Source organism: the organism of the source record quoted next, unplaced genomic scaffold (assembly GCF_019419815.1).
Source record: "Pyrus x bretschneideri cultivar Hongxiangsu unplaced genomic scaffold, Pyrus_bretschneideri_v1 Contig14, whole genome shotgun sequence".
In the NCBI taxonomy this organism is placed as follows: domain Eukaryota; kingdom Viridiplantae; phylum Streptophyta; class Magnoliopsida; order Rosales; family Rosaceae; genus Pyrus; species Pyrus x bretschneideri.
The window spans coordinates 3,432,353-3,455,001 of NW_025999435.1; the positions used below are offsets into that span (position 1 = coordinate 3,432,353).

Consider the following 22,649-nt stretch of genomic DNA (forward strand, 5'->3'; position numbering starts at 1 on the left):
CGATGGTTTGTAAATGTAAACAAATGCTAATGTGTGGATTAACAATATTACATGTTTTGGGATCCATTTTGGATCTATTTGTTAAGAACGGAGCTGTTTAATTTGTTGAATTTACTTCATTTCACTTGGAGTCCTAGAATTGCGACAATGATTAGGTTATGCAATTAGAGTCATGCGTATATCATACTTTCTACCTCGTTATGGATTTATGATTTGAGTCTTTTTGTTTTCATATGATTTCCGTTTAACACGAAATTAACGGTTTTATTGATTTGTGTAATCTTGTGATTCCTGATGAGTTTGGTTTTCAACAAGTGCTTTACTTTATTTTATTATTTACATGCATTGTTTTTAGCTTTACTTTATTTTAGTTTAATTCAAAATCTCAAATCTTTCCGTTAAAACTTCTTAATATCCGTGCTCAATGATATACTATCATCTGATTCATACACTTGCGAATACTAAAATTCGAGACTTAATGAGGTTAATTTTGATCATTTAATTTTCGCAACAAGTTGATGGCGTTATTCTAAAGGATTTGTTCTACATCTTCAAATAACTAAACATTCTCGAATTATATTGAATATTCGTGGATAAAATCTTTATAATGATGGTTAATAAAATTTTGATTCAGATTATGATATTACGTCGCAACATAGCTTTTTATCCACAAGTAGATGAACAAAAAAGTACGTCGTCACACAATATTGAAATGCTCAACTGAGATTTTCATTTTCTAATGCTAGAACTCTCCTCCCCATTGATTAAAAGTAAAACCACATGCTATTTTTTATGCCAAAATAACTTTGAATCACCAATTAACAACTCCCAAAAGCAACTTTAGCATATCACCATTTTTACCAGCGCACCAACTGAGAATCTGTGACTTGTGCGAGTACTTCTTCCAAGTGATAAAGAAGTGATAAACAACAGAGCAAAGAGCAAAGAGCAAAGAGAACTAGGCTTTGTCTTGTTCAAAGAATGAAATGACAAACATTCTCACGATGAACGTATGTTTGCAGGTTGAGGTACACGATGAACCGTCCATTTATTTTAGTAGCAATTAATATTTTTATGATTTGAGTTTTAAAAAGCGATAGGTGCTAATCATGCGGCGGATATGAGTCTAGTGCCTAGGCGTCTAGACGAGGCCTAGACGATTTTTATTTTATTTTAATTAAGTTTATTATATATTATATAAATAAATATCTATTTACACTTAAAAATATATATAATTGTATTAGGATATATAAAATTGCAAAATAAAATGACATATAGATTATAAAGTATTAGATCATATTGAAAACATGAGGAACAAACATAAAATGAGTGTCTGTCCAAATATTCAACAAGTTTCTTATTGAAAAAATAAAATGCAAAATAAAAGTTATTTATTTTCTATCTAAGTAAGAGTCACAACCTAAACGGGTGTCAAGACGCTCGTTTTTAATTTTCAAAACTCTTTATTAATCAGAGTAATGACTAGCTACATAACTCTTAGGAAGGACCTAAACGGCGATAAGCGAGAAATTCTAGAACTGTGCCCATGACAAACCGTCGTATATTTTTTAGGATTAGGATTCTTCCCCCTTCTCTTTCTAGTTTCTATCCCCTTCTATCCTCTCTCCTCACATTCTCTATTTTGTCTTTTTTTTTTCTATAAAAAAATAATATAAGATGTTGACGTGATTTAACCATGATCGTTCAAATAGAATGGCAGGGAAAGGAAGCAAAAAAAAAAAAAAAAAAAAAGAGGAAAACAATCTTATTCCCATTTTTTATTAAGATGCACTCACCCAGTCACGTCATTTCATTTTCTTAAATAGAGGTAGGAGGAGTACGTGGTTGAAATAACTGCTGGACAGGTTTTTCGGTGCCTTAATTAGAAACTCACATGCTGACCTCCATTGACAAAGCGAAGTTGTTGGTTTGGTTAAACCTACTTCCAATTAACTATTCTATGAAATATTTATAAGCGTGATCAAAATACACTACGTGAACATTAAATGTTATTATACAGATGGTGAGATACTTATGTTAAAATATTAGCAACTTAAAAAATAAAACTTCTCACAATTTATATATAATAATACGTGGTGTATTATCTATATATTTCTAACACAATGAAAATTTTCTCCTACTCCATAGGGCCGTCTACAAGATCATAGCATACCATTGGCCGAATGAGGATCTTCTCCGGATCGTCTTTGTGAGGATGATGTGGATCTTCAAATCGTATCTGTTTCTCGTACATTGTGCGGCCAGTTTTCGTCAGATACTATTCATATTTAATTTTAAATAAAAGTATTTAAAATGATTTCTGACCAAACGATGTACGATAAACGGACACAATTTAAGTATCTCAAAGATCCTCACAAAAAAAATTCGGATAGGATTTTCATTCCCAGTAGCCTTGCCTTCCAACTACTGATGATTGTCCTTTTCTTTCCTAGACGTTTTTTTGGGAATCATATAAATAAAAAATTCTCGTATTAAAAAATACACAATTATGAATAATGTATGTTAGAAAATAAAGTTGTTCTTATCCTTGCGTTTGTTCTATTTATCTTCTTTGTAATCATTCCTACAATACTATCATTTACCCATTATTCAATGGTGTAGAGAGCTACAAATCACATAACATAATTAGTAACTTAATCACAAATTTTCACCATACATTTAGTAAAAACAAACCACAATTAACCTCAAATCATCTAATTATCAATGTTGTTAAACAAATCATACATCAAGCCACCCATTTTAAGCTACCATTTGTTAGTGGCTAGTAAATAATGATCTCTTAAGGGTAAGTGAGGGTGGCAATGTGGTTATGAGCCACAGTTCCAATCCACAGTTTGCCTTTTGCTTCCCTAACTTCACTCACAAGTTTCATAACCACACCCTTTCTGTCCTCAAGAACTTCCAAAATTTCTCCCTTCTCGTCGAACAGTGAAATCATTGTGTACATCTTCATCCCCATAATCCGCGCCAAGTAGGTCATTCGGATGGGCAAGCGAAAGTAGACACTACGTATCCAAGGATTATGAGAGAGAACCTCTTGTGCTGGAGTCCTGCAACAGTCTATTGCTACCCAGAACTGGCCCTTCTCATTTATTCTTATATTGTCTGGAAAACCTGGAAGGTTGGCAACAAGTTCCACTGTCCCAGTTTTTGGACCCTCTAGCCAATATTTCATTAGCCTGCAATAATGCAAAGAACAAGCAGAAATATTAGGATGCACTGTACGTACCCTTATAAAGGGACATGTTCAACTGATTTCAATAAAGTAGCTCAAAATATTTTTCAATTCAACAATTATCGTCCATGAAATCTAAACTAAGTAACTTCCTTCGACAAAGTGGATAACTAGCTCAAATTAAAACTAGCTTTATTTTCATGCTATGGTTTGGATAACCTTGATTAATTAACCAGCTGTGTAAATTATTACCTGCAGTTGGTGGTCTCAGTAAAGAGAAGAAATGTTTGGTCCTGTGAAAGTTGAATTCCATTTGGAAAAGCCAAACCATCCAAGACAATGTGAGTTGTTTTAGTAGGAGGGTCATATCTCAGAAGCCTACCAGTGGATTCTCCTTCCAGTAGTATAACGAAATGATCCCTGCAATTTGATTAATTTCCATTAACACCTCATTTGGTTGCTAATTAGTAATACAATTAGCATTAACATGTGAAGTCAAGATATCACTAATGCAATCATCTTAAAAGGACTAATAAAAAAAATCTCAGATATCCAAGGACACTTTTATAAACGTTTGATAGAGAAATTTAAAAGTTTGTATGGATTAAAAAAAAAAAAATTATATTTAGTGTTTTCAAGAGAAATGCGTAGATCATATATATATCGTATAATTCTTATGTATATCATATGATAAAGTACCACATGAGTGGCTAAAAGCATTCAATCTCCAAAAAATTCAAATTCTTTCAAACTTTCTCTTGTTATATGATACATGATGGTACACTCGATCTGTAGGACTCGAGTTCAATCGCAGAAACCGATTACACTTGCTTTTTTGGACTTGACTCAAGAAGGAAACATCAATTCTGCAAGAAACATGCTCTTTCGCATGCTTTTTTGAAATGTTCTTTTCCCGTAAAAACACTTATGAACAAAAATACTTCCATAAAAAACAATCTCAAACACAAAAGTACTTTGACTTACACTCGGTTGTATCTCTTGCTTGTGTCTGTGAAGAAAATAGAGCCATTCCTGTGGATGTCAAGGTCATTTGCAAAAAGTATAGGCTTCCCTTCCACATGAGTTGACAAAGTAGTAGCAATGCCTCCTTCGGGGCCAACAACTAGGAGGCCATAATATGCATCAGCAATGTACAAATCTCCACTCTCTTTGTCAAATCTTAGGCCAAGGGGACGACCACACTTTTTCTCGTGCTTCCATTGCTTATGCGTGGTTGAGTCTATGCCTTTAGCACAAACCTTCTCTGACCTTTTGAGACACATCCACTATAATTAGCAATGAATGTAATGATTTTCTTTTTTGAAAGCATATAAAGGAATTGGTTTTTTAGCCAAAGTGGTTTTTGAGATCGACATAACTCCTCATTTAAGTCCTTGAGTTTGTCCACCGCAAATTATTTTGGTCATTCTGTGAAAAATGTATCAATATCCTCGTTAAGTAGAGGGGTTGATTTGACAAAAATAACCTTAAAAAGACGGTCACGTGGCTGTTCCATGACAATTTAACGAGGATATTAATGAATTTTTCATGGAAATATCAAAATGATTTACGATGGACAAACTCAGGGACAACTTTAGTCGCTTTTTATTGTTAAAAACCAAAGTAAGAAATACCAACTAGCCTAAAGAATTTTGAGCAATATTTACTGTACATGCAAACACATTAGAGTTCAAACAATGAAAAAAGACAATTGCATCTCCAAATATGAAATCAAGCCATAAGAAAGAAATGAATAAATGAAATTAGTCACACACCAATTTGTTGTCACAAGTGCAAACGTTTCCCATCCCAAATCCTTGCCCATCCATCTAACAATACGTCCATCGGCTAACCCTGTGTACGGACCTCGACCCAAAGCATCAAACTCCAACGACTCGGGACCAAAAACTTGATCTTCAAACTCCAGCTTCCCAAGCCCTAACCTACTCTCATTGTCCCTCGGCCACCTCTCCATGACTTGCTTGTACGGTGCAATGCTGTGCTTCACAGGCTTAAACTCATGGTTCCCAAGTGGTCCCATTTCCAGTGGGTCCATCACAACAAACCCTAAAACCAGAATTAGAAGGAGGAGAACTGGGTGCTGCAGTAATGCTTCATCTCTGAGCATAAGCAGTTTCTTCTTCTCCATGTTCAACACAGGAAGAGAAGAGCAGAAGAGTTGGGATGGCGATGTTATGGTGGTGAAGTTGAAGTGTTCATAAAGGTAGGATGTGATTGGTTGATTTTGTCATGCAGTGTTTGTGATCGGCTGTGTGGTTGAGGTAGTAGGTTGTATATTTGTTGACCATGTCTTCTGCATTACGCATATCTTATATATTGGTGAGAGTACGTAGATATTTAGTAATGAAGAATGTTATCTGAGCATATAGCAATTGTTTTACGTTGTATACATATAGTTAAGGGGTTTGATAGGCATGCATGCAAGCATCTGTTTGTTGTGATGCCTATGTGGTTGAGAGTAGGTTCTCTCCTATGTGCCATCTCTTTTGCATTCACCCTAGGACTGGCAAACGCGTCGTGTTTGTTGTGTTTGTGTTAAACCCGTTATCTTAACGGGTTATAATAGTTTATCTGATAACGATCCGATTTGTTAATAGGTCTTGTCATTTCATATAGAGTTAACGAGTCATGCAAGAAATTGTCATGCCTAATGTTTAGATGTTGCAAACGATATCTTATCGGGTTCTTAATGTGGGACCTGATAACGACTCCACTTGTTAACGAGTTCTTAACGGGTGACCCCATAACTCCCCGACTTGTTAAAAAGTTCTTAAGGGATGCCCAATAAAAACTCAGCTCGTTAACGAATTGACCTGAAACCTTTTCCATGTCGTTTCGTATCAAATTAATGGTGGTGCCAGAAGTTGCCCGGCCTAATTCACCCATTCTTATTGTTGTGATGGCTAGGGAAATTGCAATCAACTATGAATGCATAAAGGCAAATTTTAAAAATAAAAATAAAAATAAAAACAAAACATAAAACAGCCACTATGGTCTAAGTAATATTGTTGATGGCTAGGGAACTTGCAATCAATTATGAATGCACAAAGGCCAATTTTAAAAAATAAAAACAAAACATAGAACTGTCACTATAGTCTAAGTAATATTTCTTTACATCAAAAAATGTGAGGTCTTAAATTTTGACTCCCATGTAAAATGCTAAGAGAACACTGGTTAGCCGGTTAACGTTGGAGCTGTGCTTTGAAAATCAAATTCGTAACATTAAATATTATGTAACAACTCAATTTTAATTATTTACATTTCGCGTCGAGTATCCTCACGAACCTAGTTAAGTTGATGAGGTAACTTTGACCTCCATAATACTTCTAATTCTCAAAAACTTTGCTCACTGTATTACAAACCACCAACAACAATACACATTAACATTATACATTGTGTGCTATCTGTGATGAACAGCTAGAACTACACAGAACAGAAAGACCCACGCCCTCACTTTCTGATGCCATTGCAAGGCAGAGCTTACTGACTTGTTTCTCCTCAACCGAACTTCGTTACAATGAGCCGCTCTTGTAATTACAAAAACTCGGAGCAAACTAGATTCGCCAATTTTGGGAAATCAGGCCAGGTGGAACAGCAAATGAAATCGGCGTACAATATACATCATCCCAACAGTTCATCCCGGTGACCTTGGTGACGAATCCTGCAAGTAAATGATAACATAAGGCTTCTTTCATGTTTTGATTTTCTATGTTTCTTCTAAGTCAAGAAATTTAGTTGGGAACTAATTGTGACAAGATTAGGAACAGTGAAGCGATAGAAGTGGTGCAACTTGCCCCACCAACCCCAAAAGGATAAAGTACAGAAAAACGAATAATATGCCTCCACATAGCAGGAAATGATGAGCATCCCGGCGGGATACATTCTTGGTTGCTATTGGTTTATAGTTTTATACAAACACGAACAAGAAAAAGATTAATTGCTAATGTTCTATAATGCTATACATGTATATGTAAGACAAGGCTGCATATTACATTAAGCAATTGGTTGCCATTTATCAAAATTTAAAGGCTTTTTAGCTATAAAATGGTCCATGAAATTGGCATAACTCCTCGTTAGGTAGAGGGGTTGGTTTGACAAAAATAACCTTGAAAAGGTGCGCACATGACAATTTAATGAGGTTTGTGGTGGACAAACTCAGGAACCACTTCTATCGATTTTCATTGTCAAGGAGCAAAGTGGGGAGTCAATTTTGGCTAAAAAGCAAAATTTCAAAGCTAAGGTTGGAGAAAAAGTAAAGTAACTGTGCAGCCAATGAAGTATTCCTTGGCCTATTGGCTGGAAAAAAAGGTATTCCTTTGCATATTATGGCGACATTGTGATTTTGGAACTATTCGAAGAATTCTGCCTATTGGAAATTATCTTGACATAGATATATGTTACTAAAATACTACCATGAGTACTGTAAGTTTTTTTCTAACTATTCGACAAACTTAATTTTCAAACAGTATGTATTTATTGTTATTTTTTAAAATAAAACATGTATTAAAAGAACTCGAACTTACCAATAGGGCACTACGCACAAGGGCAAAGCCTCCTCGTATGCTGATGTGAACCATAACAAGAAAGCATTGATTGTGTTTGCGTAAACAAGCATGCTCCAGGATTCTGCAAGTCACAAGAGAGCATGTGCCATCAGTGTCATACTCATATACTTCCAACAAAAGCAAAACTGTCATGGAATGTCATTTTTTTCTAGCTTCGTGAAGAAAAAGCATGTCATACACAAATTCTTCTATTACAATGTTTTCAGTTCCACTTGTTTCTATAACAAAACAATCAGAAAAATGAGTCCATCCAAGCTTTGTGATGTTTAGATGACGGTTTTAAATAGCTCCGCTAAAATTTCATAACATATTGCAAAACTGATAAGTCTAACACCACAAAAGTATACAGTGTTCTAAAAATCGGCCTAGGCGGCAATAATAAGCTCCAGCGACTGCGTCTTCTTTGCAAATGAGTGATATTCTTCTAACAAATTGTGATATATTGATAATTACTGTATCATAATCGAAAAGGGTTAAAAACTATGTAAATAGAGTATACAATCTCCACAATAAAGGGTTGGCATAAAGATACAAAGCAGTGCATAAGAAACAGAAAAAAAAAATTGCTACAAACAACAAATTTCCTATGCGGTAATAATAACCTCCAGCGACTGCAACTTCTTTGCAAAATACAATAAATTGTTTACAGGTAGGGTGTTTTTATCAAAGTTGTGCAGAAAAAAGAAAGCATCTCTATATTATAAAACACAACCCCAGAACATAGAAACTTTAATGCTAAAACAAAAGCATACCAAATCTTCAGGAGCGTCATCAACCACTTCAGCAGGTTGGTCTGGACCGATACTTGCCAGGCAAGTTCCCTTGCATCTCATATATTTCTGCATACTGCTCAAGAGAGAATCACAAAGAATTAAATAGATGTTACAACCCATATGAAAAATATAAAGTGCCACTTAATGTTATGAAAAAGAAAAATGATCAGAAACAAAAACTTAATTGAAAACAAATAAAGTGCAAAAGGAGATGGGAAAGCAGTCAATCAGTTCAATTAAATCTACAAACAGAGCAAGTCCATCAGTCCAACTAAAACTACAAACAGAGCAACTGGAGTAAACAACTACAAAAAAAGACTACGAAATGAATCATCAACGTAAAGCTCCCACACATTCAAGAAGAATATCACAAAAAAGAAAACCTTTTGGGTCGTCATGGCTGAAAAGAATCTTCCATCAGTGTTTAGACAATATAAGTTCCCTTTAAAATGTTACAATCCAAACATGAAAGGAAAAAAATAAATAAATAATTACAGCATGACGGAAGCCTGTACATATATTTTTCTGCTACTTATTGAATCTATACAGAAGGAAGCATATTTTATTTTTGGCCTGAGCAATGGGGAACATAGAAGTTAACACAATAACTGATTGACATAATATTGATCATATCCCCCATGATATATAATATAGCCAGCTGCAAAGCAGGAGCAGGCTGTGCACCACACAGGACCCAAATGAGTGGATCCACCATAAAAAATCTGAGGCATGAAGTAGAAACTACATATTTGAATTTAGGCTCAAATGCTCATCCATCAACTTTGAAAATTAGGACTTTTTAACCATAAAACAAATGTGGACTGTCAAGAAGTTAAACTGCTTGGCTACAACAAACATCTTTACACTTTTTTTGGTCTTTCAAATTGATAGTTTCAAAATTATTTATTAGTCAGTGGTACACAATCAATTTTTTGAATAATAATAGCATGCATTCTTTTCCTTTTTCTTTTGATAAAAAAAAGGGCCACAATATTAGTGTTTGCATGTATGATGACTACGTTTTAACCAACAAGAAAAATTCAAGAATTATAAATAAAAGGTTCAGTAAAGAAAACTGAAACTCAACTTACATGTCACACTGGTTAAGTACCGAAAGCTTATTTGGAACACAAGATTGTCCTTTTGACCTGCAAACTGTATCGCATGATTCCCCTTGCCTGACGCACAAAATAAGAAATTTTGTGAATCAGCTACAGTTTGAGATTTTCTATTAATTGATATATAAATATATAGAGAAAAACAATTGTTGTGAAACCTCACCTTCCAACAAGAACATCAATGCCATTCAGTCTGGCTTCTAAAAATGTATAATTTGCAGCTGTTGACATATTTAGAAAGAACAAAATTAACCCTCTTAACTAGATGTATACTGTATCCAGTCAGAGAGATGGGCACTGATTTTATCAATCAAATTAAAAGGTTTAGCAGGAGGGCTAACAGCAAAACATCAATCATGCTCCAAAAGTCCAGTTTGACATTAATTTATATATATAAATAAAGGACCTTCTACACTAGCATTACTATGTTCACTGTTATATTAACTTAAGATGTATCTTGTAGAAAAGCTATATATTAGTGTGGACTGTGGAAAGAAAATTTCCTTTCAACGACCAAAAAAGGTAATTTAAAGAAATTTTTTTATACAAACGATGCATTGGGGGAATAAATTGGTTGTGAACTTGCCATTCATGAGATTTGAACCTAGGACCGCTCCCTTACAAGCGAAAAGGAATACCACTAGACTATACTACTAAGTGGCAAAAACAATTTAATAATGAGGATTTCTAATAAAAGTTTATCCAAAATCCCATGGAAATTATGAGGAACTAGAAACCTCAGGTATAACTAGGTTCTGAGTTTATTTTTTTCAAAGGTCATTTATGGAAACAGTTAGCTCCTCCAAGAAAGCAAAATGGAACCATCAATTTCCGAAACCATTACTACATAGGAATCAGATGTTAAATAGGGCATGAAGACCCTTGCCACTACTTTGAAGAGCAAGCTAAAGTCTTCTTCCAAATTTGGGCTCTAAACCCCAGGCTACTGGTTCCACTTCTATAGCTGTGTCTCTTTTTAAGACTTTATTCAGTCCCGAGTACTGTTAATATCATCCTACATCTTTACACTACTATACCAAATTAAGAATAAACAAAACCCTTTTTCAAGAAACAAGGACAAGTTCTTCATCCAAGAAAAAGTCCAACTAAAAACTATCATCAGAAACTTGGCAAAAATCATAACACAACTAAAAAATTCATGCTTTCAATGAGGGAAACAATGCACATTTTTATACAAAAACAACTATAAAATTTAGATGAAAACTGTATAATCAAATGTTAAGCTAGCGTTAGAATCAAGGTAACAAATATAAGAAAAATATGGAGCAAGTACTAAACAGCACATAGGAGTTGAAACCCGCCTTCACCCAAAATAAATAAAAGGAATTCTCCACACAATAAGAGAAAAAAAAGGGTCATAATGTTTCAAACATGGTCCTCAATAAGATGGGGTATGTTTTATAATTAACCACTACAGAAATCTCTGATGTTGTTAAAGAATAGAACATATTCTAATATATCACCAAAGCCGAATCTTACCTGAAGAGTTTGATGGCAGAGAAAAACAGTGATGGAAATCACTAAGGTAAGCATTTTCATGGACCTGAGATGTTCAAACTTATTCAGACAGGGTCCCAGCATATGAAAACATCACATGCACACATATTGAAACCATACAAACAAAAAATCCAAAATTTCTACTGTTTTGTAAGGTATTTCAATAAGAAAAGAATGAGTCAAAACTAAACGAACAAGGAATCTGGGGAAGTTTATGTGCTATGCTATTATATTTGCTCTTACTGATTATATCCTGAGGCTGAAATCATTATTGGTGCTTGATAGACATTCATGTGCCCTTTTTCTCAATGCTTAAGTCTACAATGGTTGTTTTCTGTTGTCTTTTGAAATTGGAAATGCTGCTGTTTCTTAATGTGTTTTGGTGTTGTCTTGGATGTATTTTGCAGTTGTCTTGGTGTAGGCAGACGATGGTTTCAGTTTCATCTTTTTATTTTTCTTCCTTTAGAGGCATCTAGTCCTTAGTATTGTACCAGTGCTTTTTATTAGTCAGGTCTTGTATCCTATAAGAAATTTAAGAATAGTGAGAGAAGTTGTTCATTTTCTGTCTTTCCTACTTGCCTTTCTGGCCATGATACCGGTTTGAAAAGAAAATTTAGTAAGGGAGAGGAGGATCATAATTTGTAATCGATCATCTGAGTATTATAGATAAGTTTAAATAGCCTCCATGCAAGTCAATGAAGAACCTACAAGTTAGCCGTAGGAATTGACCAAAAAAAATACCCGATAAATGAAATCAACTAAATTAGCTCAATCAGGAGCACTCAAGTAGCTTGCCAAATCTACTAATAGCTCAATCATCCCTAAACATAAAGCCTACACCAATGACAATAACATTCTTACTTACTGTATATTAATTTGATATATTTAATAGGGAGACTGCTATCATATTCTGTCATTTGGACAAATCTGACATCTAACGAAGACTTTTCACTTTCAGTGACCCCTCTGACCTGAATTCTCATGTTAAGTCTGATCACCAGTTTCTTAACCAAGTATTGAGAATCCAGTGACAAAATTCCAAAAAAAAGGTACATACCAATTGCGATACATTTCTTGATTAAATCTTTCTACGAGATTTATAAAAAGAGATTGCATGCCACATGTAAGTTAACATTTAAGACCATGGCTCTGAGTTCTTGACAAAGGAAGATACTTAACTTCGCAAACTAATTTGGTTAAACTGGCAACTAATAATTAAGTTACTCCTAGGACCACATTTGATAAATATCTTCGAGCACTTATTCCCATAATGAGGAAACAGTATCTATCATGGGAAAAAGCCAAAAGCAACAAACCAAGTCCAAGAAGACAAACGATTACATCATAAATGCATTACTTACCACACTCTCAGAATTATGACGGCACCTCCCAGCACAGAAATCGAAAGCACTAGAATATGTCCCTGCCAAATGAAAATTTTGAGCACAGAAATCGAAAAACTGAGCTTTCACCAAACTCATTCCATGCAGTGGATAAAGGGAACGAATAGCTCAATCAGGAACTCTAATTTTACAAAACCTAGTTCAAATAGCAGCTGAACATTCATTTATCAATGTACAATTTATAGCAAGGAATGCTCAAGATTAGTCTCTAAGAAAAGATTAAAACCTTCTTGTACAATTTATAATTGTACCTGCCGTAGCTGGTTTGGCCATCTTCACCTTTATTACTTGTTCCTCTGTAATCTGTGTCACAAAACCCAGTAAAAGTGAAGATTATAATATTATAAAGAGAACAGAAAAGCATAAATTAAACAGTAATAAATAAAATATACACACATATAACACGATAAAACAAAAATTAAAGAAAATTACCCTTGAAGGATTTAGACAGCACGAAACACAATATTCATAAGAATTACAACACTCTGAAACAACGTTGCAACCACTGCAAACAAAGGGGGGCCGGGATGTTATAAGTTTGCTCAATCTTCTTATAATGTGTAGCATTTCAGAGTTCTACTTAGTGAAAAACTCACTAACAAGAGAATGTTTCTCCTTTTTCAGGGCAGCAGCGGGACCGGGGATTTACGGTCAGTGCATCACAGACACGGCCTACAATGCAAACATAGATTATGTAACTAAGGGAACGAAAACTGACACGGATGTAAAAACCATTAGAGTAACTTCTTAGCAACATTAGCATATTGCAGTAGCAACCATCTCCCCCTTGCCCTCCCTTTTTCTTTTCTCCCTCACAGTTCCACTATGAGCTCATTACTTGTATCATCACTTACATGGACGTTTCACAGGGAAAATTAACCATTTTTTGGCATCTCCCGTTACTTCAATGTGAAATCCACAACCAAGAACTAATAATTATAGTATCATGGTAATCCCTTTGAGAATGTCGGGAAGTACTAAAATGTTGATGATTTAAATTTCAAGAATGACAACAACAACAACAACAACAAAATAACAGACTCAGTGAGGGACAAGCTGACCATTATCATCAGAAAGTAAGTATCTTCCTTGGACCGTATTTTTGCAAAAGTGCTTCGTTTGAAAGCCAACATCCTTCCTGTAAAATTTCAATGGGAAACAAAAAACAAGCAGTTAACCACACTAAAATTAGCATCAACTGGGGAAGAGCCAGAACAAAATGTACAAAATATAACACCAAACCACGAAAACACAAACAATCCAGATGAGCAATTTGGTTGTTCAACAAGTCAGAAAAGAATTAAGGAAAACTACACAGCACACAAATCGAAAGTCTACCGCTGTATGACCAAGAAATTACAAATTTACAATAGTGTGCGCTGAATTCGTTTAAAATTCGGATAAATTCTAGTTAAAACACGAAGAAGGCTGGGGTTAAAAGAAAAAAGGATAAGGCATCCTACAAGAACAAGCTGCCAAGCCTGCCATGTCCTCCAAATTAACTTCACATCATTAAACCCACATCAAATACTACGTTTTCTTCGTCTCTTTTAGCTTTTGTACATAATTTATGAAAGGAAAAGAGAAAAATCAAATACCCATTTGGGGAAGCCATTAAAGATTCAAACTTTACAACCGCATCACCACAAAGATTGAACATTTCCTCTGTTTTTCTCAGCAATCAAAGAGACGATATAAAAAGTTCAATACTTTGAAATTACCTGATGGCTGAGATTCTGGGGGAGAATAGAATGATGAACAGGTGAAAGAATAGCAAGGATAAGTTTGATCTGGATATGGGTACTGCCATACTGGAGAACGAATATCGAAGTTGAATTTTGGGGCCGGATTGAAGGTTTCAATCTTCGTCTTCTTGGAAACGATTCAAAATCTAAAGAAATCAAAGGGACGGTCTTCTCCTTCAACGAAAAAATGAAGGATAAATTCAATATAAATCTAATCCAGTTTTGTGAGATTAATAAACAAATTAAAGTGTGGTTTGATTTCCGAACCACTATCTTAGTTAAAATTGATCTCTGAATTACTTTTTATAATTGAGGCCCTTAATTATTTGAAATTAATAAATTAACTATTTATCGCCAGATTTGATAAAATTTAATCTATTTTATTGTCAAATATGGACACAATTTTAAGCTTATTTTTACTTGCACTTTAGAATTTCATTTTAACCTCATTTTGTCATTTGTAAGTTAAAAATCGTTATTTTATTTTTTAGAACTCAAAATTTATTTCATTTTGGCTTATAAACTCTCTTTTATTCTAGAAACTTATAGATCATCTTATATATGAGACCCAACACTTAATAAAACTATGTTACATGTACAATAAATTTGATTATTAATCTTTATTATAAGTTACTATTTAATAATCAGATAATATTAAATTTAAAAGAAATTAAAGAGATGAACACAATAAAAAAGAAATTGATTAGCATGCCATACCTAAATCTTAACCCACGTAAAAAATTAACATATCTAAGGCAATGTAGATTGAATTTTGAGTTTTATAGATATCACTTTCAAGTTTTAGAGAGTAAAATAAGATTAAAATTAAGTTGCAACAAGACAAAGTTGAGTGAATTTTAAGTTTCAAAGAGTAAAGAAACGATTTTTGAATTACAAAAAGCAAAGTAAAATTAAGATCAAATTTTAGAGGCATAGCTACAAATAAGTCTACGATTTTATTCTAAATAATAAATCTCATGTGCCAAAATTTAATGACAAAGTGGAAGAAATTTCTGAAATTTAACAGTAAAGAGTTAATTAGCTAATTTTGAATAATTCAGAGAATTAATATATCAAAAAATAATTTAAGATTTCTTAAATTTTTTTAAATTTAAGAAATCAATTTTAATTAGAATAAATCAATTATTTTAAGAAAAGAATTGAACAGAATAGAATAGTTCCCAGTTCCGTCTCTCTCCATTTCTCTCACTCTCTGCAAATTGCAATGTCCGGAAACCACCATGTCCTCCGCCTGGTGCTCTCATGCCGCAAAATCACAGCACAGGTGACGAGCCCCAGCAGCTCCTCAATCATAGCCATGGCCTCCTCCTCCGAGCAAGAGTTCGTCGCCCGCTACCGATCCAATCTCAACCGCTTCCCTCGCTCCCAAACCTTCTGGGACGCCAAGGTCGCCTCTCGCGTCGGCGAGAAGCTCGCCCTCCGTCTCCGGGATATCGGCGTCACCGGCGTCGAGATCGACCTCCGCGAAGAGCTGGCCAGGCCTGTCCACCACCGCATCAGGGTGTTGCCGCTCTTCGATTCCGTTAAACGAGCCGGCGTTTTTGTCGATGGCGTTGACGAGCTTGGCATTGGTGGGCCCTAGGGTTCGTTTTTCCTTGGTCCTTGTACGCAATGAGTTAATGACACGTGTAATGCAATTTGGTTTCGGTGCGAGGGAGGTGCACGGGAAGAGTGGACCCGATTTGGGATTTTGCGACGGCTTATATAATTTTTTTATTTTTATTTTTTATTTTTACATTTGAATATGTAATATTGAATTAAAATTTTGTACCACCACACCATATTTTGTAACATTTGTATTATTGACTGGTATCTTATGTATGGTAAACCCAGCAGCAAGTGATTCTTTTAGGCTCCGTCTGTTTCATTGTATAAAGTGTGAGTGGCTTGGCTACGACTATTAACCAGCGTTTGGTAAAGTTCGGGACTAAAAAACAATGAATTATGGTCTTTAGTGAACTTTTAAATTATTAAAACAAATAAGGGGTAAAAACTTTTAAATTATTATAACAAATAATGGGAAAACGAGGTAGTTGGACCAATGGTCATCGAATCAAGCTTGTGTTCTTTAAATTGAAATTATGTGATACATGGTATTTGGGAATTTTATTTAATGTGGAGGATTGCAGTTTTGGTACATTAGCAAACAAGTCAATGGTTGTTTTAATGGACAAGGATTGTTTGTCCTTCCATTTTCGGTGCTCTTCTGTTTTGTGTGGTCACGGTTAAACCACGTCAACATTTTATATTATTTTTTATAGAGATAATAAGACAACAATAAATAGTAATATAAAATGTTGACGTGACTTAACTGTGACCATACAAACAGAGGGCATGGGAGGGCACTGGAAGTGGGAGGGCAGACAATCCTTGTCCTGTTTTAATATTTTTTTTTGTTTGAAAATAAAAATGATATTGTCTACATTAAGGAGGTGGACTTAGCCTCACAATACGTTAACAATAAGTTGGTTCAAATTCGCCTTTGACGAGAATTGAACCTAATACAACTCACTTAAAATTAAAAAAGAATATTACTAAATCGTAGTACTAATTAGCAATGGTTGTGTTAATATTAGACTTGATACAATTTGAATATAATTATTCTAGAAACGGAATAGGAGGAGCAGTTATCGTCTTATTACGTATAGAGAATTGAACCTCCGTTTCCTAAGGTCCTCATTTTGAGGTGATTAAAAGCAAAATAAGAAAATGAGTTTTCTAATAATTTAAACTTTTACATCTAAACTAATATAATGTTGTGATTAATATGCAGCCTCACAGGTGCCCAAAACGAAAACTTTAAAAGAGCATGACTGAAGGAATTGATCCATCTTCTCAAATTAACGCGTTCATGAAATACCGGTCCTATTGAGAGTAAGACTGATTCTGAATTCAAGAGAAGAGAAGACTAATCCCTCTTTTGCTATTTATATTCATGTTTTCGCAAACTGATAAAATTTATATTTTGGTTCCGTAGCTTTCTAATTCGTGGAAATAGTCCCAATCCGTGAATTACAAGCTTTTACTATTTATATTCACGTTTCAAAAACTCACGTTTGTAGAGGTTGTTATATTTTGAGGGACTCCCTATGTGTATATAAAGCTGTTAACAATAGCTATGTATTTTATGTAAATACTTTTGTACATGTTTTATGTATACAGTTTTTATATATTTACGCACCATACTTACAACATGTTATGTCTTTTATTCTAACACTTCCATATATACAATACTTATAATCTATTTGACATTCTTGCAACAACGCGCGAAGCTAAAGCTCTAGTATGTACTAAACAACTATAGCATTTGATTTGTAGGTGGTACTATCTATACACCAACTTTTATTTCTCACACATTTTTCTCAAATTTTAGCCGTTAATGTTATTCATACTATATTTTTTATCACATTTTTATATCACCTTAGGTGACATTTAATGTGGACAGCCACATCATTTGAATTAATCAGATTTTTAAATTTAGTTCATAATTTAAGAAACTAATAATTAAGAAAAACTAGGTAATTACATGATGATTGTGGTTAGACCTATAAAGGGGTCGGGTTTATTGGGTTTGGGTAGGGTTGAACTCGACCCGTTAAGTTAACAGGTCATCCGAACCCAACCCGTTAAGCTAACGGGTCATCCGTTTCACTCGTTGACAATTATTATTATTTTTTGCATAAAGTTTATTTTTTGTTGTTAAGACTTGGCTGAAATTACCAAAATATTCTCAACTAACGGGTGCTAACAGGTTGACCCAAAATGACCCGTTATTTAATGGGTTCACCCGTTAGCGACCCAACTCGTTAAACACCCATCCAAATACTAATATTAACGGGTCGGGTCCAAAATGCCAGGTCTAATTGTGGTATACGAGAAATCTTTCTCCTTCCTTTCCTTAGGTTTTGCAAATTTTTCAAATAATGTAGTTGTCTATATCAGATATCATATAAAATGATATAAAAATATAATATAAAAGCATGATGTAAATAACATTATTCGTTAGATAAATAAATTGAGCAAAGTCACTTCTGATTTGATTGCATTTCCCCATAAGGACCAATATAAAACTGTCCAAAAACGACAAGCAACAAAACAGAAGTTCACGGTTTGATTTAATTTGATCTGTCTTCATCCTTCCGAAACGCCAAAATGAAACGCCCTGTAAAGTTCTACAACTTTGCTCCCATTCGGCACATTTCACATAGACTCCGTGATGGCTTTAATTGGTACTTTATATAAACAATTGCTTCCAGTTGTTTTTACCCAGAAAAAAAATAATAAAAAGAAATAAAAGTTCCACCTGTCAGCTATTTTTGGTTATCATTCTTCCACCTGTCCAAACTTTAATAGCCAAGAGACTTTTTAGTGTATTCGAAATACGAAATGATATTTTATAGATTATAATATAAGTGTAGAGATGTTTGAAAAAAAATTATTTACTTATTGATGACAAATTATGTATCAACTCGTGTTCCAGCTATGTGATTAAATCTCTCCACACAAGTATAAACATACAATTTGAACACAGAAAAGTAGATTTAAATTGTTACAGAAATCCAAATGTTATTCAATTTTTCTGTGCATAATAATAATAATATAGTAGGTATGTTCCAGAATAATATTCAAATTCATCATGATAATGATATTTCAAATTTTAAAAGCTATAATCTGATTTGAGCACTCTTTTGCTTTTGGAGCCATCCATGAAACCCTTCAAACCTGTTACTCCAATGTTACCTTCGGCTTCAGCAGCAGCTTTTTCTAGAAGCACTTCTTCTTCAGTGGGCTTGAAAGCTGGATGGTTTAAAATGCTTTTAAGCAACTGGGTACCTCTCAAAGCATTTGTCAATGGCAGATGACCCTCCGGAGTGCTCTCATTGAGCTCCCAGATGAACTCACCGGGAAATGCCCTATAGTTGTATTGCAAAACTTCTGTGTCAAGCTTCTTCATCCACCCTACCTTGATGAAGAACTTGGTGAAGTCGTCGCCTACCTTGTCGTAAATTTTTTTCTGGACGCTGTACCCGAATTTGTTGTTGCTGTGCTGTCTCCATAGGGCGTCGATGGCTTGGAGGTCGGCTTCGGAGATGAACTGGACCTCGGAGAAGAAGACGTAGCCTCGCTTCTGGGCTTGTTCTCCGGCGAGGACTATGAGGAGGCGGCGGGTCTCCTCGTCGGCTTCGCGGAAGTTTTGGGCGGAGAGGTGTTGTTCTAGGAGGTCGAAGGAGGTGGCTTGGGTGGAGGAAGAGGGTGTGGAGAATGATGTGGTGGCGGAGATTGAGAAAGTTTTGGTGGAGAAGAGAAAGTGATGAGAGAGAGGAGAAGTTAGGGTGTTTGTGGTGGTCGGTTTAAGGAAGAAGGTGGAGGGAGCATTGTCTATATGGTGGTGGTGGAGGAGGGGTGAGTGGTGATTGTGGCGTATGGATTGGAAAGACTTGGCTGCCATGGGGAGAGAGAGAGAGAGAGAGAGAGAGAGAGAGGAGTGTGTGGTGGTGGTGACGGAGAGGAGTTAAGAGGGCATAAAGGGGAAGGGAGGAGGGAGGTGATGGGCTTAAGATGTGGAGAGATGTGGTGTTGTGAGTTTGGATGGGAGGGTGAACGGATGGATGTTTTGATATATGACAGATAAGAAATATGTGAAGAGGTGATATGGAGTAATAGGACGGAGGATTTTGATTGGCTGGATGTGGGTGAGGCTTGATCCTCCTATACACATGTACAAATTATTTAAATCGTAATGTATATGAAAATCACTTTTTAGCTTCATATACATTGGCCCAAAAGAAATGGTCAAGTGGCATTTTGGCAACAAGACAAATGTAAAGTTAAAAGACAAGCCAATGGAGCTTTTTAAGCTTAAAACAAGAATGGTGCTATCTATTCATTTATTTTTATTTTTCACATAATGTTCTTAATTTTCGTTCGTCATATTGATGAATTGAAGAAGATCAATAGACAAAAACAATCCAAATCACCTAAGCAAAAGTACGACCGAAAGGGTAATGCTAAAGAAATCAAAATTTTAAACTAAATGTTGTGATGGGTGATGATTGGATTATTACTTAATTGTTGATTAACGTACTTGTTTCTATTAATGGTACATCATTTGGTTTAAATTTTGGTCTCTCTAACATTATTCAAAATCAAAACAAAGAAATACAAAGAAACAAGCCCATAAACAGATCTCATAAATGCTAGAAAACATCTGCTGTCGGAAAAAAGAACCAACAAACCAAATGGAAGAATTATGCTAATTGCCCAAGCCCCAAAAAAACTCTCTCCAAACTCATCTAAAGAGCCTAACTTTGGGAAGAGTCGTGGTTTATTTATGGAAGGTAAGGCAGCACACTTCACCTCTGGGTTTATTTTTTTATTTTTTAATGAATAGCACATAGAATACAATAATCATGGTTTGGAGAAATGAGATTATGATGAAAGATGAAGTTGAATTTTTGTTTTTGAGAGAGTACTGTATAGTGATGAATTCAGGATTTGAACTTTGGGGGTCTCAATGATAAATACAAGTTTTTTAGAATGTTAAATACAAAAATGGGCATATGTCGAAGGAATCTGATGAGTGATATTATGAGAACTTGTCGAGTGCTATCAACGCAATATATTGAGATATGCCTAGCATGCATGATATCAAACATTTAGTAAGCACAAAAGGGCCTTGTAACAAACATTCAGAGGGTTCTCGGAAGACCTTCACTTGTATATTTTCCAGACTCGGGTGGTCCTAATACCACCTTGGTCTCTATTTCCATCCGCCCCTAACTGTATGGAAGATAAACTAATTGGTTAACTGTTTCAAATAGTTTACTATCTTTATCTTTGGCTTATGACTTTAAGTGTGGTAAACAAGCAATTGTTTCGAATAAATGAGTTTGGCGTATATGTTTTTTACCATGTAATTCTATTTTATTATGGCATTTCTTCACAATAAGCTTTAAACTCGTGATTTATTGCTTCATTGGGGTTCTCTTTGCGTCGATGTGCTCTTCGTGTTGTAAGGCTACTGAATCTGCCCATCATTTATTGTTCGATTGCTCATTTTCTTTGGTAATTTGACGTATTTTAACCTTATATACGTTATTCTCTAACATCACATATTTTTTTCTTATCCTCTGAGGTGCGGTTTCGGTACTCAACTTTAGTTAGTATAGTGGGTTCTGATTGGGGTAGGTTTTTGTCACTTTGGCAAGCTCGTAATTTAATTCGTTTTGAAGGAAAAATATTTACAGTTGATCGGTTGATTAGTGCCATTCTCTTGCAAGTTTGTGAGGTGAATTCTTGGAGTATGTGTTTTATATTAAACTCAGTTGAGCTTTGCATTCTCAGAGCGCTTGCAGTGCATCAGAAGGCATTCAAGGGCGCCTATAATTCATGAGGTACTTTGGCTTTCTCCTTGTGCTTTTCAAGATAAAGTTAACATTGATGGTGCAACTCGTGCTTCTCCCGGCATGGTTGGTTTGGTGGTATTTTCCACACACCTATTTTTGCTTCTTACACACTCCTCTCAATTTTTGGCAGTCAGATCAAATGAATTGAAGAAGATCAATGACCTAAATTTAACAAGAGTGTGAAAAGAATAGCACTATCCTTAGTGATATGAGTGTGTAAAATAAAACGAGGACAACAGGAGCTGGAGTTAAAAAGAGAGCTTTGTAAAAAGTAACAGGTGGCAGCTTACTTCAGTTGAAGGCTTGTTTAAGCAAGGGTTGGTAGGTTAATTGTATAGATGATGCCAAGTTTTTGTGCTAAAATCTGTCAATTTTCACCCAGATAGTTTGACAAATTAAACTACGACCTCAAAAGAGTTGTACTGTTACATACGCATGAATGCTAAACATTTTAGTACATCACATCACATACAACAATCATGGTGCAACTAGAAAAGCAGCTTTTGATAGAATGACAAAATTAAGTTGATTTATAACAGTTTTGTGAGAATGCGAGGATAACTATTCTGCCTAGCATGGTGCATTCCTGCTAGCAGACAGCTTATGGACATCGTCTCGTATAAATAACCGAGTCCACTAGAGAAATTTGTAATCGTAATTTTATTACTTAGAATTCTCAAGCTTTCAATTTGTCTCAAACACTTTCTAACTTAGGCATTGATCTTACATCGTTTATTGTTTTGCAGGTTTTCCATCCAATTTATTGTATGCGAAACACTGCATCCACAAATATGAATAGGAGTGTGCTATCCACACACCCGATTTTACTTCTCATACACCTCTTAATGATTTCTGTCCGTTGACCTTCTTCAATTCATCCAAT

The 22,649-nt window shown here is 35.0% G+C and overlaps 4 protein-coding genes across 4 annotated transcripts; 1 reads left to right on the forward strand and 3 right to left on the reverse strand.

The window, feature by feature from the left end:
• Nucleotides 1–2,710: 2,710 nt before the first annotated feature.
• On the reverse strand, nt 2,711–5,429 carry LOC103953607 (protein STRICTOSIDINE SYNTHASE-LIKE 13). The gene is made up of 4 exons (XM_009365369.3): nt 4,972–5,429; nt 4,181–4,465; nt 3,449–3,616; nt 2,711–3,200 (listed from the first exon to the last, which is right to left on the reverse strand). The coding sequence occupies exons 1-4, from the start codon at nt 5,343–5,345 to the stop codon at nt 2,801–2,803; spliced, it is 1,227 nt and encodes a 408-aa protein (XP_009363644.2). The 5' UTR covers nt 5,346–5,429; the 3' UTR covers nt 2,711–2,800.
• Nucleotides 5,430–6,414: 985 nt separating this feature from the next.
• On the reverse strand, nt 6,415–14,647 carry LOC103953606. The gene is made up of 12 exons (XM_009365368.3): nt 14,316–14,647; nt 13,656–13,732; nt 13,191–13,266; nt 13,027–13,099; nt 12,846–12,897; nt 12,553–12,614; nt 11,174–11,237; nt 9,837–9,894; nt 9,647–9,733; nt 8,535–8,628; nt 7,741–7,843; nt 6,415–6,878 (listed from the first exon to the last, which is right to left on the reverse strand). The coding sequence occupies exons 1-11, from the start codon at nt 14,402–14,404 to the stop codon at nt 7,751–7,753; spliced, it is 825 nt and encodes a 274-aa protein (XP_009363643.2). The 5' UTR covers nt 14,405–14,647; the 3' UTR covers nt 6,415–6,878; nt 7,741–7,750.
• Nucleotides 14,648–15,478: 831 nt separating this feature from the next.
• Nucleotides 15,479–16,211, forward strand: LOC103953605. The gene has a single exon (XM_009365367.3). The coding sequence runs from the start codon at nt 15,565–15,567 to the stop codon at nt 15,940–15,942; it is 378 nt and encodes a 125-aa protein (XP_009363642.2). The 5' UTR covers nt 15,479–15,564; the 3' UTR covers nt 15,943–16,211.
• Nucleotides 16,212–18,906: 2,695 nt separating this feature from the next.
• On the reverse strand, nt 18,907–19,929 carry LOC103953604 (tetrapyrrole-binding protein, chloroplastic). Its single transcript, XM_009365364.3, has one exon. It carries the CDS (start codon nt 19,807–19,809, stop codon nt 19,018–19,020), a length of 792 nt encoding a protein of 263 aa, XP_009363639.2. The 5' UTR covers nt 19,810–19,929; the 3' UTR covers nt 18,907–19,017.
• Between the last annotated feature and the right edge of the window lie 2,720 nt (nt 19,930–22,649).

Excerpts from the sequence above, each read along its gene's own strand:
- LOC103953607 (XM_009365369.3), bottom strand. The coding sequence starts at position 5,345 with ATGGAGAAGAAGAAACTGCTTATGCTCAGAGATGAAGCATTACTGCAG. Across the intron at positions 4,466-4,971 it reads GCACTTGTGACAACAAATTG|GTCAGAGAAGGTTTGTGCTA; the intron begins GTGTGTGACTAA and ends GTGTCTCAAAAG. Across the intron at positions 3,201-3,448 it reads ACTGAGACCACCAACTGCAG|GCTAATGAAATATTGGCTAG; the intron begins GTAATAATTTAC and ends GCATTATTGCAG.
- LOC103953606 (XM_009365368.3), bottom strand. The coding sequence starts at position 14,404 with ATGGCAGTACCCATATCCAGATCAAACTTATCCTTGCTATTCTTTCAC. Across the intron at positions 11,238-12,552 it reads GTCATAATTCTGAGAGTGTG|GTCCATGAAAATGCTTACCT; the intron begins GTAAGTAATGCA and ends TGAACATCTCAG. Across the intron at positions 9,895-11,173 it reads TCTGCCATCAAACTCTTCAG|CTGCAAATTATACATTTTTA; the intron begins GTAAGATTCGGC and ends ATATGTCAACAG.
- LOC103953605 (XM_009365367.3), top strand. The coding sequence starts at position 15,565 with ATGTCCGGAAACCACCATGTCCTCCGCCTGGTGCTCTCATGCCGCAAA.
- LOC103953604 (XM_009365364.3), bottom strand. The coding sequence starts at position 19,809 with ATGGCAGCCAAGTCTTTCCAATCCATACGCCACAATCACCACTCACCC.